Here is a 19,513-nt window from a genome sequence, read left to right on the forward strand (position 1 = left end):
AAAGGGAGGGGATTTATACACAGAGATGGAGGGGTGGAGAGAGAGAGAAGGGAGAGAGCAAGAGAGAGAAAGAGCGAGAGATAGTGTGGTAGTTGTCTCACCGATTGAGCAGCCCACTAGCAGCAGGAGCAACGTCAGCAGAGACCTGTCCGTCATCCTGGTTTCCATGGGACCCAGAGGAAGCCAACCGTCCCCCCTGGAGACAAGACAAGCCTGGGGTTACTAGGGGGGCACGGTGGACCGAGCCGCTACTGGACCAAGCTGCCAGATAAGATATGAAAACAATATTTCAAGCTTCATGCGGCATGCAACATAACAAAGATACCCTTCATGTTTGTAATTTATATGGAACCGCCGCACCAAATTCAAAACTGGCTGGATAATGGAAGGACGAGATTTATGTAGTGAAAATAATGAGTGCTCCCTTCATGTTCATTACAATGTGCATCATGTAGCCTTTTTAAAATAAAGAACTCTGAAAGCAAAAACAGGTTCAACGTTTTTCCTTTTCTGATAGTATTGTTTCCCAGAGGCCTGTATTGCTATCTATAGTCTTCTTTCAAGATTACAACCGGACGCAAAGGCTCAAAATACACACATTGGCCTGGTCTAAGGCCTTATCAATGAAAACAGTATTCCCCTTCAAGTGGACAGCCAAAGCACTGGCACACATACACACACTCACACAGTACACAAGCAAAAACCCTTTCTTATGTCTTACTGAAACCTACATTTCCTGTAGATTTTTCTAGCTTACAGAAACCCCTGCCAAAGCTTTTTGGGTAACTTAATATACTTAACATGCAGTGCATGGTCGTTCCCAGGGTCTGACTACTGGCTTGTAGGAAGCTCACCAATGCATGTAAATGGGAAGCAGAAAAACGGCACCTTGGTTCAGCCAATGTTGCCATCAAGTTGTGTCATGCTTGAAACAAGTAAAGGGAACCTGTTAAACCATGATCAGACAACGTGACAGACAGAGGATAACCGCAAAGAGACAGAGAAAGAAAAAAAAAGAGATGAAAAAGCTACTGAAAGCAACAGTGGAAATAACACCAGAAATTGGATCGAGAAGCTACCTAGTTCAACTTTGTGATTCCGTTCAAAACAAAAACAGCCAACCAAATGTCCAAAGGTCTTTGTTAAATCTTGTTACATGATTGGCAAATTAATTCCAATCTCGATAATGATGCCTGGCAATAATAGTAGTTACACAGTAGTAACAGTAGTAACACACACACACACACACACACACACACACACACACACACACACACACGCACACGCACACACAAACAAGAGATGGAAATTAACTTTTTTGCCCACCAGCCACTCAACTTTTTTACCAGACACTTTTTATATGCTATATATTTTTTAAATACATGCAGACTTTTTAAACAATATAATAGTAACAATAGATAAGAAAAGTGTTTTTCATACACATCATTTTTTCCATCAGAAGTGATTTTTACTGTAAGTAGGTGCTACTAAGGAACTGAGTTGAAAATGTTACACTCTTACCACATATGATAAACAATTCACAGGTATCTGCCATGTTAAGTCATGTTTATTTCAAAGGTGTTAAGATGACATGTTTTGGATAATTCATCTATACAAAATATTTTCAATAAAAAACAATAAAACAACATGCATGGCTACACCATCATAAGTCAATAGGAACATTTGTTTTTTCAGTGCACTGGCCTTTTAATTTCTTCAATTCGACCAGATTTATAATGAAATCTGCCCCTATAATGCAACAGATGTATCCTCTCGGTACAGGAAGACTCATACTCTGCCTATGCATTCAAAATTAAACATTTGAAAACAGGCCATGAAGAAACAAGAACAAGAAACAATGACTTAATAATTGCAAGAAACATTGAAAAACATCAGAATACATTAAATTGTATTCGGGACAGCCCTACGTCTTAGCACACACACTTGACATCTGTTTTGACCAGAATGACAGAAAGCAGCTGTTTGCCAAACAAGTGAGCAGAGCTCTAAGGTTACCCAACATGATAGTTTTTCGACAGCAACAAACTATTGCATTAGGCCTAATAGAAAATAAAAAATTAACTTACGTGCAGTGCCATTCGAAGTCTTGAAATGGCCTTCCCTTTTTGGAAATTGCGTGTGCATTTCGAAATAGTAGAGCCAATTTCGAAATTCTATCAAGCTGGGCTGTTTTGAGGCTAACGAGCGTCCTCATCACTGTCGTGGTTTCGGGCTGTGATTTTCTCTTGGCAATTTTCAAAACGTGAAGGTGACTTTTTGAGGACTCGTGGTCCTTCACGGCTTCCAATTTTAGGTTTTGTGTCCCACTCACAAAACTATTGGACCTGTGGCCATCCGAAGCATGTTTACACAGAGAGCACAGAACATTGTCTGGCTCGTCCCGTCAAACACCAGCCAGTCACGATTTTGCCCACTGTCCGATGTTCGCCATCTCTCATTAAAACAACGCTTCGTTTTGGGGATGACAGCAGTACTATCATCCGCCACCTGTACCTGGCCTACACTCTCCTCAGCTGTTCTCTTTCCTCCAATGAGGAAACGCAACATTGCTTTCTCTAGTAGTTCTTTCTTTATATGTCAATAATTAGCCTAGCATACTATACCGAATGTTGATACCGGCATATTATCTCTATGGTTACCGGTATATTATCCCGGATGTTGACAATCGCAGTTCAGCAAAAGAGGCGTAGAAGAAGAAGGGGGCCGGATGTTGACAGTAATGGTTGTGGAACTGTGCAGCGCCGTATGACGAAGGTATTAAATATGCAAATTTGAACGGACCTGACTGGAAAGTATTACCCGTCACAGTGGCGGGTGAAGTGACACAATTCACCTGCCACCATACAAATCCACCCGCAAATGGCGTGTGGCGGGTGTTAATTTCCATCCCTGACACACACACACACACACACACACACACACACACACACACACACACACACACACACACACACACACACACACACACACACACACACACCCATGGGTAAATTGTATTTCCACATGGGGTGTCTATGAAATGTGTTATTTTCATATCATAATTTTCTGTAAATTGTGGTTAATGTTTTCTTACGTCTTTCACCTTCATTCTCTATATGAGTAATAAGCAGAAGGGGGGGGGGGAGGTGTCAAACAAGTGCGACTTTGCAATTTAGTTCAAATATTCACAGTACAGTCAAGGCCTTCTACACAATATGCTACATATCTATTCCAATGCAAAATTTCCTTCACATTGCACTTTCTACAATGCATTTTTTGTGCACACAGTATCTATCTTTTCTGCTAGGTATCTATTTTATTTTATTACTTTGTTGTATTGTTTCGTAGCGTTTGCAGGCCGTCACTGCGGGGGCTAAGTAGCGGAATGAGGAGGACACAGAGGGGCTGGGGTTTAACCGGAGAACCAGGCTTTTATTATCCTTTTTGTACAAACTAACTACGGGGTTGGAGGAGTGCCCAAAACAATATGCGATACCGAACACTGGCTAGCTGTTCCCGCCCCCTATCCCAACTGGCCTATCAGGCTGAACTAGGGCAACTCCTTCCCCCCACAAACTCCTCATCAATCCCCCCCATCGACCTGCTGGGTCGCTACAGTATGTTTGCTTTAGCTCTTTCTTTTTAACTTTGCCTTTGTTTTCATTTACTTATCTATTTTATTTTATTATTTCATTTTATTGTATTATCTATATTTCAATGTGGAGCACTTTGAGTCCGCCTCGTGCATGAAAAGTGCGACATAAATGAAGTTGCCTTGCCTTGCCTTTATGGTTCACTTATTTTTACTGCTCAATGATGTGGGGAGTGAACATTAATACAATGATTGACATTTTGGTCCAGTTGTGTTTATATGTACAACTGTCCTGTTAAATGTGGCTCTTGGTATCATGTTCCCAGCAAAGCTGTTTGACTCCTCCTGTATTCTGAGGGGAGGAATCAAAGAGGATGACCAGGTTTCATGTACACCGACTGGTAGACTGAAGCCTAAACAAGAGAGGAAGTACACACAATTTAGCTCAATATTGTCTAGATTTGAAGTGTCCCCACCCAGGTTAGAAATCGACTGTACACACCAGGGACTTCCATTATACTACAATGTAGACCGAGAGGTCTGTGTGTCTGTGTCTGTGTGTATTTGATGGATGTATCCCTGTTTTTACTGCTTTGTAGGGACAAAACAGTGAGTTATAAACAACATTTTAATGAAAACATGTGTCTGTGGGGAAGTGTATAGGTGGGTGTCTTTGCATGCAATGGCATGTGTGAACGTAAAGGTGTAATTACACCTCAGCCCTCATTTTTTCCCTGTCTCGCTCTCTCTCCTCCCTCCTCCCGTTTCTCTCAGCTCCGCCCCCACACCCTTTTGCATTGTCTGGCTTTCAATGGGAACGGCTGAAGAATTCCCCTGTGTTCCCAGATCTTGGCCTCCAGTCCAAACTCTTGGGTGAAATGCCTGTGGAGCACCACGTCCTTCACGTACACGTGATCATTAAGAGCCAGGATTAGGACACTACATCCCTGGATGTCACGGGATTCGCAACGAAGGTTGAATTTTCCCCATTCATCGAGTTGTTTTGTCCTAACCGTCTGTCGCTAGAGCATAGAGTGGAAGACCACATTACTGAGGCTGGACTTCTTCATTAGCTGTTCATGCAAACGGAGCGGCTCCATTTGAAAGGACAAGTAACATGATCCATTTACTTTTTTTTGGTTAACTATCTACTAGTAGTCCATATAGTATAAAATAGCAAAGTCAGCATTCATTTTGTCTATTCATTACTGTTTGGCTACACATCCATTGAAAAGGTACTGGGTTCCATCCCAGAAAGTCGCAAGCTACCTGTAGGCTTGCTAGACGCATCACCAATATCTGCTCTTTAAAGACATCTGAATATCAGAATTATTTGTATGCGACAAACATCTGCTAAATTAATGAAGTAATAATCATATCAGAAGGGGCATCTATGTAGTAGGTAGGTACTTGATTGTTGTAGGCCAAGATCTTTGGGGTGAGAATTCAACAAGGGCTTGTGGTCCATGCTGTGGGGTATGCAGACTACAAGCATTGCAACGTCCAAGCGAATAGATCTAAGTTTTCTAAAATGTAGGATAAGTTACTAATCAGTTATCTATATGTTAAACTCGGTATGAATACGCTATGTTTACAACCAAATTAGGAAAAATATATATATCTTTTATTGTTCCAGCGTATGCCAGCGTTTCTCTATTTTATTATACGTTTTTTTTTCCAAATCATCAAGGTGTGACAGGGCCATTACACACATGAGGCTTCTGAATGGTTTGCCCAGACTGTGATGTACTTCAGGTCGAAAGGGATTGGGTTCATGTCTTCTTCATGTGGAACAATATATATTTTTTATGGGGAACGTGATTGGGATTATCTGTCATTCATGTCAATAGAGCTGTATTTTCATGAGAAAATAAACCTCCACCTCCACCACCACTTCCAGCCTGCTCCTTTGTCACAAGGGAGGAGGGGATCCATGAGTAAAAGGCTAACTGCCATCTAGATGTGGGCTTCTTTTTATGGCTGCTGTCACACAGTGGACTCCACATGGATGTAGGAAGATGATGTCATTGTGTGTGGACTGCCTATCAAGGAACAGAATAAAACCTGTGACTAAGCACTGCATGCATATTGAGGGCTGTCAGAGCTCATCTGGGTACCACTTGGGACCGGGCCATTATCACTCCTTTGCCATCCAAGAGTCAGTCAGAGTGATGTTCTCCGGCCATGCCTCACCCTGGTCCTGACTGTTTCTGTGTATGTACATGCTGTAGTGCGTTCATTTCTAATCATCAGCTCAAACCCACACTCATCTAGATGAAGCCTGTTTACTTGTTGATACTAACGTCTCTAAACCCAACCCCCATGCCATGGATTCATTCCCTGTTTGTTTCTCTCTCTCTCTCTCTCTTGGTCTCCTTGCCAGGAATTGTGATGTTTCATCGCCGCCTGGTTATTGGCAACGAAGGGATGACTAACTCTGAGCGTCTGTCAGACAAAAGCCAAACTATGTTCACGCTAGTTGGTAGACTGCATAATGCAAGGTGAAGGGTGGCCACCAGTGTTGGGCAAGTTACTTTAAATTAGTAACTTAGTTACAGTTACTAGTTACTTCTTTCAAAAGTAACTCAGTTACTTTAAGTTACTCGTTACTTTCAAGGTAACTAGTTACTAGGGAACGTAACTTTTTCTTTTTCTAAATTATCTTATTGTGTTAATGTGGCAAAGGACCTCCCTAACTGGATAGCTAGGGAGGCTGCCAGTCCTCTGGCTTGCTTACACGTAAGTCCTATCCTACCACAAGCGCAATACGCCACCTAGTGACCTGAACGTGCCATAGCAGTGTAGTAGTGTGAGTGCAAATAAATGAAATATTTCCATTGTTTCCAACTGTTTCCAACCCTCTACAAATGCACACACATTATTTTGGGGTTGATGTGGCATAGTGTTCGACAAAACAACTGTAAAATTTGAACATTGTACCCAGTATCACTACGATGAAGCAGTGGATCGACAAAACACAACATACAGTATGTTTTGAAACTTTTGATAGGCATATTTATCGTAGCCATTGAAACAGGTACAGAGTATAGTTTTGGCAGTGCAAAAATAAAACTGTGCCTCAGTCCATTTAGCATCTGTAGGAATCAATAGTGCAAAACTGATACAATAGATGTTTTCAATGTAAACACAGTGAGGTTTATCCGTTCTTTGTAAGTTAACCTTAACTCAAAACAGCTAAACTCCACCAACTGGAGACCTCATCATCAATAATGATGGGCAAACTTAAAAGTATTTTCAGCCTCACAAAGAGAAACTAAATAAAAAAAAAGTACTTTCAGCCTCACAAACATAGTTAATGTTTAACAAAAATAATATTTCCTCCACTCTGGCCGTTTCGATAAATAAAACAACTGATGAAATCAATAATGGTGGATAAAGTGCTTTAGCAGTCTATGTTAGTATATCTATGTCTATATCAGTCTTTGTCCATACATCTCCATCATTTGTTTAGCTGTGTCTGGGTTATAGACTGTGCAACAGACTTTGTAAAATCAAGCTTTTGTTGTTTGGCTGGAGTGGCTTCTCCTTTAGCGTCGGCGGAGCTGACGTTAGCAGCAGCATCACCTGTGTTACCTTCAGGGTCTTTTTCAACTAGCTTGGTAGATGCTTGTTGTTTCTGAAGATGTTTCATCAGATTAGAATTGCTAGTTTTTGATGTGGCTAGAGTTTTCGAACGTCCACAAAGATGACAGGTCACCAAAATATTCCTTATGTCTTTTACTGTCAGAAAGGAAAAATAATGTGCATATTTCCATGAGAGAAATGCAACGCCTGGACCGTCGTCGACTGCCGAAATTGTTTTAATTCATTTACTTGCGCGTCGCTGCGTCACGTGACTCACGTCCGCTTCACGTCCACCACGAAAACTAGTCCTGGGTTATGCACGTGAAGTAACGAGTAACGAGCCTGTTTAAATCGCAGTAACGATAACGCGTTACTGATTTTGACAAAGTAATTAGTTACAGTGCTCGTTACCGCAAAAGTAACGTAGTTACTGTAACGCGTTACTTAATAAGGCATTAGTCCCAACACTGGTGGCCACGCAGCCAAAACAAGATGAGTCGGACCGAGAGAAAGATAGAGAGATAGTTAGAGACTTTGTGCAAGGAAAAAAAGAGGGAAAGGGTTTCATATTGTTCACCCAAAGAGAGAGAGAGAGAGAGAGAGAGAGAGAGAGAGAGAGAGAGAGAGAGAGTGAGTGTGAGAGCGAGAGCAACAGAGGGATAAACAGATTTTATATTAGAGCAGAAAAGACGGTATCTGCTGCAGGCGGACCAGGAAATGTTTAAAACCTGTCCTTTATGTTTGCTGACCCATTGTGCAGGCAATAAAACCGCTGCACCCAATGCTGAGCGTCCGAGTCCATGCTTGAAAGGAAAACAAGAAAACACAACGCAGGTTACAGTGGTGCCGTGACCCGGATTCAACTGATTGGTCGCTGACCAACAACCCTTACCGGAGGGCCTGTTACCATTCCCACACTGGAGAACAGCTGAAACACTTTTGGATATTGTGTTATATGTGGGGAGCTGCAGAATATATGAAATGTTATGAGTAAATATTGTGGCGACCACGGTTGTGGGCGCCATGTTCCGGAGCCGCGGGGGATTCTGGGAGTTGGGGTAGTCAGTTGACAAAAGGGGTTTTGTTGATTTGTTCTGTTGTTGGGGCTAATGGGTTCGGGATGTTGTGTGTTAATTGTGTGTTGTTCCATTGTTGTGTGATGTGTAGTGTGATTGGGACCATTAGTGAGAGTGTTGTGTGTGCTGGTCAGGTGTCCCGTGTTTCTGTTACGTTCGGGTCGTTAATAAAGGCAGTCCGTAGTCATGCGGTGTATGGGGCACGGAACTGCATAATTGTTCAACCTGGGCTCCCGACTCGTCCTTCCCGTGCTGCTCGCCACAATATTAATCTGACAGTTTTAGTGCACATCAACATGTTGTACTCTTATTACATTTTTTTATTGCTATTTTTATTACTATTTTTATTTCTATTTTTTTTTTCTTTTCTTTCTTCTCTCCGTCTTTTCCATTGTCATGGCTGGCTCACAGGTTACTGGAGCTCAAGGCTTTCTGACTCCTGTTAGTGTGGGTCGGGGTAGAGGTGTGTTGGGGTTGCCTATCCCTTTCCCTCAGCTTAGTGCGTCTGTGGGTACTACTGTAGGGTTGGCAGCGAGGACTCCACGTCCTGTTGTTAGTGATACACCACACGCTGCTCACACAGAACAAGATAATTTCCCTGCGCAACAGGCCCCCTGCACTTCCACTCCTTTAACTACAGAGGACCTTGTAGGCCAGATGAGTGGCATCGTGCAACACATAGGTCAACAACTAGCAGACAGCATTCTCACACACTTGAGTAGGTCTAGTCCGGCAGCGGCTTTGTCTACTCCAAGTGTACACAGTGGTAGCTACGCTCCAGCTCAGGACTCTGTATCCTCACCTCAGCTACATGTAATGAGTCAGAGGAAGGTGAAAGATCCCCCTACTTTCAGAGGTGAGAATTCAGACTCAGTTACTCTTGAGGAGTGGATTGAGCTAATGCAAACTTTCATAAAGAAGGGTGGTCTATCTATTGAGGAGCAGGGTGAAGAGATTCTCATCCATTTAAGGGGCAAGGCCAAGGATGTAGTCAAAGTGGGCATTAAATCAAGTGGCGTTGACATCAGACATAGTCCAGCTTCTATCTATAGCCTTTTGAGGAAGCATTTCAGTTGCAAGCAGTTTTCACCACTGCCTCTGCAAGACTTCTACACAACCTTCCCTGAACCACGGGAAGATCCCTATGACTACTGGCTTCGCCTTAACTGTGCTGCTGATATTGCTGCTGAGTGTCTCATCGAACAGGGTAAGCAGCAAGACAGCTTGTCCATAGAGGTCACACGTATGTTCATTAGGAACTGCCCAGATTCAGGTCTATTGCTCACTTTTCGTTCTAAGACCATCGACAAGTGGTCGGCTGTGGAAGTGCAAGAAGTTTTGGATGAGTACCACTCAGAGAAGGTCATCAGAGCAGCAGTGATAGGGAAAGATGGGGCTGTTGAGGAGAAGAACGTGGCTGTGAACAGGATGGAGGTAAAGAGTAGCCCAGCTCCACTGTGTAGCGCTCAGTCAACACCACAGTCCACATCAGCTGATCACTGCTCTGGAGAGGATGATTGGTATGATGGAGAAGGTTCTTATGAATACTGCTCAGTTCAGATCAGCGGATAGAAGGACAAGTGGTCTACCTCGTATTCAAGGTCTTAAAGACACCGTATTTAGTTTGCAAAGATCCCTCGCATTCTGCCTTGTCACACTGTAGGGATAACAGACTGTGTTTCCAGTGTTTTTCTCCTGACCATGCAAGGAACAGATGTCCACGTAGGGGACAGAGTGCAGCACCCGGTGACCAGGCGTCAAACTAACAGATCTGCGTGTGGGGGAGGACCACGTAGATTGTGAAAGTGTGCTTCCCACTTCTAGCTTTGAGGCTTTTTCTGATTATGAATCTCTTAGTCAGTTGTACAGTAGTGATTGTTCGTCAGAGAAGACAGTTATTTTTCAAAATTTGCAGACAGTTCCCAGGTCTGATAGTTTATTTTACACATCAGTTTCAATAGTGAATGGACTCTCTTTCAAAGCGCTTATTGATAGTGGATCCATGGCGTGTACTCTTAGTGAGTCTGCTGAAGCCATGTTGTTGCAATACATTCCAGGCATTTCAAAGCAATCAGCTCAAGATATTGTGATTGTTGGCTGTGGAGGCCATCGTGTCACTCCAACAGCAATCTATGACCTCCCAGTCAGACTGTACGGTTGTTTGATGACTGTTCCCACCTTAGTTGTCCCAGGTCAATCTGAGGAGATGATTCTGGGCAGTAACGTCATAAAAAGGCTTTTGACGTGTCTGAGAGAGACAGGTGACTATTGGAAGCTCACGTCCATGCCCAGCAATAATCAGAGTGATGAGTGCTCTCAGTTTTTGTCTCTTTTCTCCAACACTCAGAGGTGGAGAGGTGAGTCTGTGCCAGACAGAGTGGGCACTGTAAAGCTCATGAGAAGTGTGACATTAGAGCCACAAACAGAGCACCTGGTTTGGGGTAAGCTACCCATGTCTTCAGCCTTGCCTGTGGGTAGCACAGTCATCGTTGAGCCGACAAAGTCAAGATCAAGACCTAAGCAGATAATGGTTGGCAGAGTGATCACACCGCTTTGGGGTGATGGCTCCATTCCGATGAAAGTTATAAACCCAACAAATCATAGAATAGTCCTGAGGAAAAATGCTAAGATAGCCGACGTGTCACCGTGTATTGCTGTGGAAGACCTGCCACAGCCAGAACAGATCAAGTCAAATGTGCAGTGTACGGACAGCAGCCCCTCAACCCCCAGGTCAGAGGAGGAGATGAAACGTGCCTTGTGCAGTTTGAACCTCCCTGACATCGATCTGGAGTCTTGTGAGGTGTCAGAACACTGGAAAGACAAGCTGCTCCAGACTATTGAGAGATATGAGTCAATATTCTCAAGAGACAAAATGGACTGTGGAGAAGCCAGTGACTTTGTCCATCGCATTCATCTGGATGATGACAGACCCTTCCGTTTGCCTTACAGGCGTATACCACCAAGCCAGTATGCTAAACTAAGGACGACTCTGAACGATATGGAGGAGAAGGGAATCATTCTTAAGTCACACAGTGATTATGCATCTCCCCTCGTGCTTGTCTGGAAGAAGAATGGCGACTTAAGGATCTGTACAGATTTCAGGTGGTTGAATGCTCGGACGGTCAGAGACGCTTACCCGTTGCCTCACCAGTCTGATGTGTTGGCTGCACTGGGCGGGAACGTCTTCTTTTCCACAATGGATCTGACATCAGGCTATTACAATGTGCCTTTGCAGGAAGAGCATAAGAAATTTACAGCCTTTTCTTCTCCTTTCGGCCTGCACGAGTACAACAGACTGCCTCAGGGTCTCTCAAACAGTCCAGCCACGTTCATGAGAATGATGATGTCAATCTTTGGCGATGAGAACTTCAGCAGTGTCCTGTGCTACCTGGACGATCTCATGGTGTTCGCTCCTTCCGAGTCTGTGGCCCTTCAGCGGCTTGAAATGATCTTCTCCCGTCTGTCGAGTCACAATCTGAAGCTGGCCCCAAAGAAATGCTTTTTCTTAAGACGTTCTGTTAAATTCCTTGGCCACATAATCTGTGAGAAAGGCATTGAGACGGATCGAGACAAGGTCGAGGCCATCAGCAAAATCCAGAGAGTTGATCTGATGGAGGCTGACGGGCAGACACCATGTTCAAAGAAGATCCGATCGTTCCTTGGTATGGTGATGTATTATCAACACTTTATTGAGGGATGTTCTGCGAAGGCCAAGCCACTCTTCAAGTTGACAGCAGGGTCCAGTAAGCAGACTCATGGGAAGTTGGGGAGAAAGCCAAAAAACGCCGAGCGTCACTAAACTCGTCCCTACTGATTGGACACCTGCTTGTGAGCAGGCCTTTGAAGTCCTGAAGTCAGATCTGCTACAGAGTGTGACCTTAGCTCATCCAATGTTCGACCAGCCTTTTATTCTGGCTGTTGACGCGTCTTTTGACGGAGTTGGAGCAGTTCTCTCTCAAGTCCCTCCTGGTGAGGAGATAGCAAGACCAGTAGCCTTTGCCAGCAGAACGTTGTCTCGTTCACAGATGAACTACCCTGATCATAGACTTGAATTCTTTGCACTGAAGTGGGCTGTTTGTGAAAAGTTCAGCCATTGGCTAAAGGGAAGACATTTCACAGCATGGACTGACAACAACCCATTGACATACATTTTGACAAAGCCCAGACTGGATGCCTGTGAACAGCGATGGGTGGCTAAACTTGCATCATACAGCTTCGACATAAAGTATATCCCTGGCCCCAGAAACGTTGTGGCAGATGCTTTAAGCAGAGAACCCTTCGTCCAGTCTTGCGTAAGCCACCGCATTGTAAGCGAGCCATACATGTCTCTCTTGAGAAATGTCAGTGGTGTTGTGGATGACACAGTCCAAAATGCCTTCAGGTACTCCAACAATCATCAGATGGTCCTGAGTTCAGGCAATAATCCACATAACCCATCCGCCAATGAAACCTCAGACACTGGTTCGGTCGGAGCTCCAGATGTTTCAGCTGTTCTGGAAGCTCATTCCAGTGGTGGTCTGAGTGAAGTCCTGGGTGCGAGTCTGGCTGTTCCTCAACTGCAGCAGGTTGACTCCCCCATTCCTCACAGCAGTCTTGTGAACCAACAAGGGCAGGATAGTACTATCAGCCGAGTCCTCTACTATATCGAGAGATGGCGGAAGCCATCGAAAAATGAGAGAACAGATGAGTCCTTCAGTGTGCGTCAGCTTCTGAAGTATTGGGACAGGCTGGTTATCCATGATGGCTTACTGTGCAAGGTGAGAAAAGATCAAGGCATGAACAGACGACTTTTTCTCTTTGTCGTGCCCAACTCTCTCAAAGCGCAAGTACTGAATGGAATTCATGATTCCACTGGTCACCAAGGGAAGAGCCGAACGTTGTCTCTAGCTAGGCAGAGATTCTTCTGGGTTGGCATGAAAAGAGATGTTGATGATCATGTGAAAAACTGTCATCGCTGTGTTGTTGGAAAGACACCAGAGCCCGGTGCTTGTGCTCCACTTGAGAGCATCCGCACATCGGAGCCGATGGAACTGGTCTGCATTGACTTTTGGTCTGCAGAGGTCAGTGATGGGAAGTCCATGGATGTGCTTGTTGTGACTGACCATTTTTCTAAAATGGCTCATGCATTTCCATGCAAAAATCAGTCCGCCGAGCAAGTGGCTCGGAGGCTCTGGGATGATTTTTTTCTCATATACGGTTTCCCTAAGAGGATTCATTCTGATCAGGGAGCGAACTTTGAAAGCACATTGATCAGGGAGCTGTTGATTCTTTCAGGTGTCGAGAAGTCGCACACGACACCATACCACCCCATGGGCAATGGCGTGGTTGAGAGATTCAACAGGACCCTTGGTTCCATGATCAGAACGTTGCCTCCTAAGTCCAAAGCAAAGTGGCCCCAGATGTTACAGCTACTCACTTTCTGTTACAATTGCACAGAGCACGAGACGACAGGCTTTGCACCTTTCTATCTGATGTTCGGTAGAGTCCCTCGTCTCCCAGTTGACGTCTTGTTTCAAACTGTGGTTTCTGGTGTTGTGGTGGACCACAATGAGTTTGTGTCACGTCTGAAAAAAGACCTGGGTGAAGCGGTGCAGATTGCACAAAGACACAGTCAGAAAGAACAGACTTGACACGCAAAGCTCTATAACAGGAAGGTCAAGGGGTCACCTCTAATCATTGGTGACAGAGTGCTCGTTGCGAACAGAGGTGAGAGAGGGAGAAGGAAGGTAGCTGACAAATGGGAGTCAACAATGTACGAAATTGTGGCTGCGAATCCTGACATCAATGTCTACAAGATCAAAGACATTAATTCTGACAAACTGAAGGCAGTCCACCGAAATCTACTGCTTCCTGTGAATTTCTTACCGATTGGTGATGGAGAAGACACCCACACCAGGAGAAGTGGTGAGGTGGTGCCTGAAGTCAATCATGTAGTTGAGGTGGATGTCAGTGAGGGGATGGTTCCCATAGTCAACCTCCCAGGTGAGATTGATGGCAGCGTTGACCGGACTGTACACTGGGTGCTGTCCAGCCCTGATAATTCTGAGTTGGAGGATCGGCAGACTGGCCTCTCTGAAGGACATGATGTGTCTGAGCCATTTGACTCAGCTAGTGTCATCGGCAGTGATAGGAGGTTGGAGGACAGTGATGTTCCCCCTATAATCAATGACCGACACGGTGCTGAGCTCTACCCCGTGGTCATTGCACATGAAGAGGTATCCACAGATGCACTTACAGTATGCACTCAACCTCTGGGTTTTGAGGACACAGTAGCTCGAACCAGACGAGGCAGGCCTGTCAACCCAGGTACTAGATGTCAGTGTAGTCAGTCTGTAGACACAGTAAGACACAGTTAGAGATAAGTATCATTTATAGCAATATTTGAGGTGTAACAGGCATCTCAAGAGTCTACTTTTGGTCTTGGGTATGGCGCCATCCCATTCCTTAAGTACTCCTTAGTTGGAGGATTCCTTAATCGACAGCTAGTGATATTTGGTTTTAGTGACTTGTCAGTGCCTGTATCTATTTTTTTTCTCTCCGGTTTTGAGGCCTAGGAGGTATATATATTTTTTCTATCTCTCTTCCTCTTTATTTTGGTGAGTGTTTTACCGGTACGTCCCCAATTTAGCAGGATTTAAGGGGGGTGTATGTAACGGAGCAAATAAAATGAGTATGTAAATAGTTAAATCCTGTATCATTGGGTCAAGACTTTTATTTTGATATGTTGCTAATGTGGCATTCCGGATATCCTGCAGGAGAAAAGACGGTATCTGCTGCAGATAGGTTGAGCACAGAACGTGTCCGCATGAAACATTTGTTGTAAGTAATTTTACCATTGTCACTTATCTCTAGACGGTTGTTTAATACACTTCTGATATTTGGCATAGTATTGTTCTTTTATTTGATTTTTGATTTTCGTTTGGAATTTGTAATATTGTATTCATTTTGTCTAGGCGGACCAGGAAATGTTTAAAACCTGTCCTTTATGTTTGCTGACCCATTGTGCAGGTAACCGATAAGTTGTTTTAGTTTTATGTATGTTTAATCCCACTTATGGCTTTGCTAGCACTATCTAAAATGTCTATTCTTTCCCGCCACTTTTGTGTTATCGCCGGTCGCCACATGAGTGGAGGGTTCACTTGTTAATGCGCGCTGTTCAGCGCGACTCCATTTTATATAAGAGCAGAAAAGATGGTATCTGCTGCAGGCGGACCAGGAAATGTTTAAAACCTGTCCTTTATGTTTGCTGACCCATTGTGCAGGCAATAAAACCGCTGCACCCAATGCTGAGCGTCCGAGTCCATGCTTGAAAGGAAAACAAGAAAACACAACGCAGGTTACACAAGGATAGCGTGACAAAAGCCGTTCTTTGTTGTCCGCCTCTAGATTGGGAGAGACAGGGAGCTGGAGTAGGGGTGAGGGGTCACCGGCTAGTCCGGCGTCTAGTTAAGCCGGGAGTTTAAAGACACACAGGGCATCAACATGCAACCGCACACCCACACAGAACCCACCATTCACCCACATACATACAGACAAACATGTGATTTGATAAAGCCCACACGCACATGCATACAGACACACTCATGCGCAAACACCCACACACAAACACAATTATGCTGATCACTAAATACACCTCTAATACAGAAGTGAAAGTCCAATTGCTGATTTAGATAAAAAAAAATGTTTATCTCGATTAGCAAGAAGAAACTGTGCCTTGGGAATTTGGTATAGGAAACCTACCTAATAAACCAAATGATCTCTGAAGGCTTCCTTCAAGTTTAAATTGCTTACTGTTTCATACCACAGAATAAATCAAAATCAAGCCCTGTTTAAAACAACACAACATCATCAAAGCTGAAACCCACACCTGCTCCTCTCAACCACCAGTCCAGAAACAAGAAAGTGTCTCTCCTCTTTTTTTATCGCCAGTCGAACACACAGCCCACTGTATTCCGTCTCCTCCGCTTCACAAGGTCATCGCTGTGTTGACTGTGAATGGATGAATTACGTGCCACTGGTAATACACATGGGGTCACACCATCGGTCTCTGTCACGGCGTGTAGTCGAACAACCAGCCACAGCAGCAGCTGTGGTGACGGCGCTACACTGCTGTCACAAGCATGGAGATCATGTGAACTCACAACAAACATAGGGTAGTAAACCTTCCGTCTTTTCGCGTTTACTAGGGATAGTTTTACTTTTCAGTAACAGACTCCCCCAAACCCCAGTCGGCACTGCGACAATAAGCCACACATTCGCCAGAGTGCTGTATGCAGTTGGCTGGGGCAGGACTGTATTGGACCCTTTTAAGTTGAGCCTGATGCTTTCTCACACAGACGATATGGAATGTTATGTTTGATACACATATCTGTAGCCCTTAGGTACACAACGATTGGGGAAGTACGGCAGTAATGTTGGGTTATTGTGTGTGTGTGTGTGTGTGTGTGTGTGTGTGTGTGTGTGTGTGTGTGTGTGTGTGTGTGTGTGTGTGTGTGTGCGTGCGTGCGTGCGTGTGTGTGTGTGTGTGTGCCTGTCTCCAGTTCTGTGGTGAGGAAATTGGAGGAGCAGGTGGAATGCTGCAAATCTTTCCTCAGGGGCTATGAATGAATCAATAACACAATACACACACAGACACACACACACATACAGATACCCACACACACACATTTCCATATTGGGTAAATTGTATTTCCACATGGGGTGTCTATGAAATGTGTTATTTTCTTATTTATTTAAATAGGCCTTATAAATATACGGATATCATAAACATGTGTATGTAGCAATATTGCCGAAAAAAGGACGCTCCGCCGTTATTTGAGAACGTAAGCAAGAGTTTTGCAAAGAGCGATCTTAAAATATATTGACTCATCTGAACTCGTCGTTTTGCAGGTTCACCCTAAAAAACGTGCATTATGTGCATAGTTACCTTCTTATCAGACATAGGCCTACCTTATGTTAGAAGTAATCAGTCAGTGGTCGTTTATCTTCTCCAAAAGGTGTGTTTGATGATGTCGAGATGCAGCGGTAAGCTTGATCCCCCCATGTGTCATGAAATGACACATGGGGGGCGGCACGAGCGTTGGCATATTGGCGCCCCCTCCGGCTACAGGCGCCCCTGCTTGCTGAGAAGGTGCCGTACACAGACGCTGTGTGAGAAGGGGAAAGGGGAGGGGGGCGCGGGGGACAGTTCACCTCTGCGTCTTCCCAAATGGAACGGACAAGGGGGGGGACAGGGGTTCACTGTTAGCGCGGTTAAACTCACCGCCCACCATCATCCACAATTTGATATCAACAGACCAACAATAGTCGGAAAGCCTACATATAGTACTATCCTATAGATATTTAATGTGACACATTATTAAAAATAGACTCGGAGCAATGATTTACAAACTATTTTTTTGGGAAAATGCTTTTGCAAGTAGTTCGCCGGCCCACCTGCCCATATGGACAGCACGAGCCTGGTATAGAGCAATACACTAATGGAATTAGTGGGCTAAAGTCAGTCACACCTCAAATTTCTTGCAATTGAGAAATATAAGTTTCTCTTTCACTCCTATTGTTATGATAAAATATGGCTGTTCGTGCCCCCCATTCAATGTAGAACCGCCACTGCCCACTCCAGCCAGGATGAAGAACCACACCACCCGTTTCGTAACGCAAGACTTTACACGCAACAAAAGACGAAAACACTAAAAGTGTCAAAGAATTACAACGCCTCGGCTACCGGGTGTAATAAAAACATGGAACAACCGCCGTGGTGGGGATCAGTGCCAATTAAGGAACCCTGGTTGAAGCGACGAGGAAAAAAAAAGGCGAAGCCAGTCCTTTGGGAAAAGCTGTCAACGGGAGAAAGGTGCGAATGAGAAAGACGGACTGGTGAGTGATCTGTCGAATAGAGAGTGGAGGAGGGACCAAACGACGTGCAAACAGTGGTCGTTACCAAGCCTTTTATGAATTATAAAAACAGCGACAGTCAATGATATATTTGTTTGTGGTTTGGCCAGGGAACTTTCTATTCTAATTGGACTGAAATTGAGATCCAGTTGAGGGCTACATGATTGCAGGTTTATTTTTAGACCAACATGATGACACTCGCTTGTCACTCGATGACAATTCGCTTACAATATCCTCGCTGTATCTTGTACATGGGTTTGTTTGTAGAATGATTAAAATGTCAATCTCAAGTGCAATGCAAGTTGCAACCTCACTCACACATACAAAGTAAATTATTCATCTTGGCAATTTGTGTTTGCTAAGTATATGGCTGTTTGTGATGTTTTGCTAAGTATATGACTGTTTGTGTGGGTTTACCCTAACTACTTGTCTTGCTGGTTATATTGAGATTGATTTGAATTTAAAAAAATAATAAACAGTGCTGATTTTCCTGGCATTTTGGCAAAGACAGGTGTTCCTTATTCTCTTTTGGGTTCCATCGTATTAGTTGGTATAGTGCTAAACTTTGTGTGTTCTCTGCTTTCCATCTTCATTTTGGAGTAAAGAAGTGTATGCAGGGATTAAAGGGGAAGGTTTTTTTTTCTCATCTCCAACCTTTACTTCCGCGTAGATTAGCTTTACCTGCCTATCCACCATTCAGTCTGTAATTTTTTTTCTCTGTTCTCTTTTAAAGATGATGAGGTGGGCCCCATACATATCTTCGCCTTGGGCCCCAAATTTGCTAAATCCACCACTGAATGCGGGATGAATAATTATAGTAAGAAACTAATGGTAAAGGGAAAGACATAATGCATACAATAACAACAAATACGGCCGCTGGTCGTATCTGAAACCACTGAGCATTCAGACGATTAGCTGATTGTTGTTCAAGGAGAATTCCGGGGCCAATGTTGGTGCCTTGAATTAAACATAACTCACTTGTATAACGACCCTCCATGGGTCTATAAACTACAAGCATTATGGTCTACTGTGGGGTCAGAGCTTGGTCACCTTTACAATACCGAAAAACACCAGTTCCTGTTATTTGACACAAAGCATCTCCCCGAGACATTGAGTGTTGAAAATGCAATTTTCAACCTTAAAACGTGATTTTCGTAATGGATTCAACAAAGTAGAGCATTGCAGAAAAGCAGAATGTGTATGTAAGAGTGTGTTTTGTTGGAGACTGCGTGGACTCATGGCTGTGTGAGGCTGCATTAAACCAGCCATCACCACACACACTCACAGAGATGTTGGGCAAGGCAGCATACAACACCGACTCTGTGTATCGTATTTACTCTCAAACTCTGTAATTAACCGGTTTAAA

General features: G+C 44.0%; 1 protein-coding gene across 2 annotated transcripts in view; it reads right to left on the reverse strand.

Annotated features, from left to right (window-relative positions):
- adgrg1 (adhesion G protein-coupled receptor G1) overlaps positions 1–17,258 on the reverse strand; it is a 31,187-nt gene extending 13,929 nt beyond the window's left edge. The window contains exons 1-2 of one of the 2 annotated variants that reach the window (XM_079737412.1): positions 17,203–17,258; positions 102–196 (exon numbers count right to left, since the gene is read on the reverse strand). In XM_079737412.1, coding sequence (XP_079593538.1) covers positions 102–168 — 67 coding nt within the window. In that variant the 5' untranslated portion in view covers positions 169–196; positions 17,203–17,258. Of the gene's footprint in view, positions 1–101; positions 466–17,202 lie in introns of those variants that run through there. The other variant, XM_079737413.1, reaches the window with a different exon arrangement.
- Between the last annotated feature and the right edge of the window lie 2,255 nt (positions 17,259–19,513).

This window comes from Pollachius pollachius (genome assembly GCF_949987615.1).
Source record: "Pollachius pollachius genome assembly, chromosome: 5".
In the NCBI taxonomy this organism is placed as follows: Eukaryota; Metazoa; Chordata; class Actinopteri; order Gadiformes; family Gadidae; genus Pollachius; species Pollachius pollachius.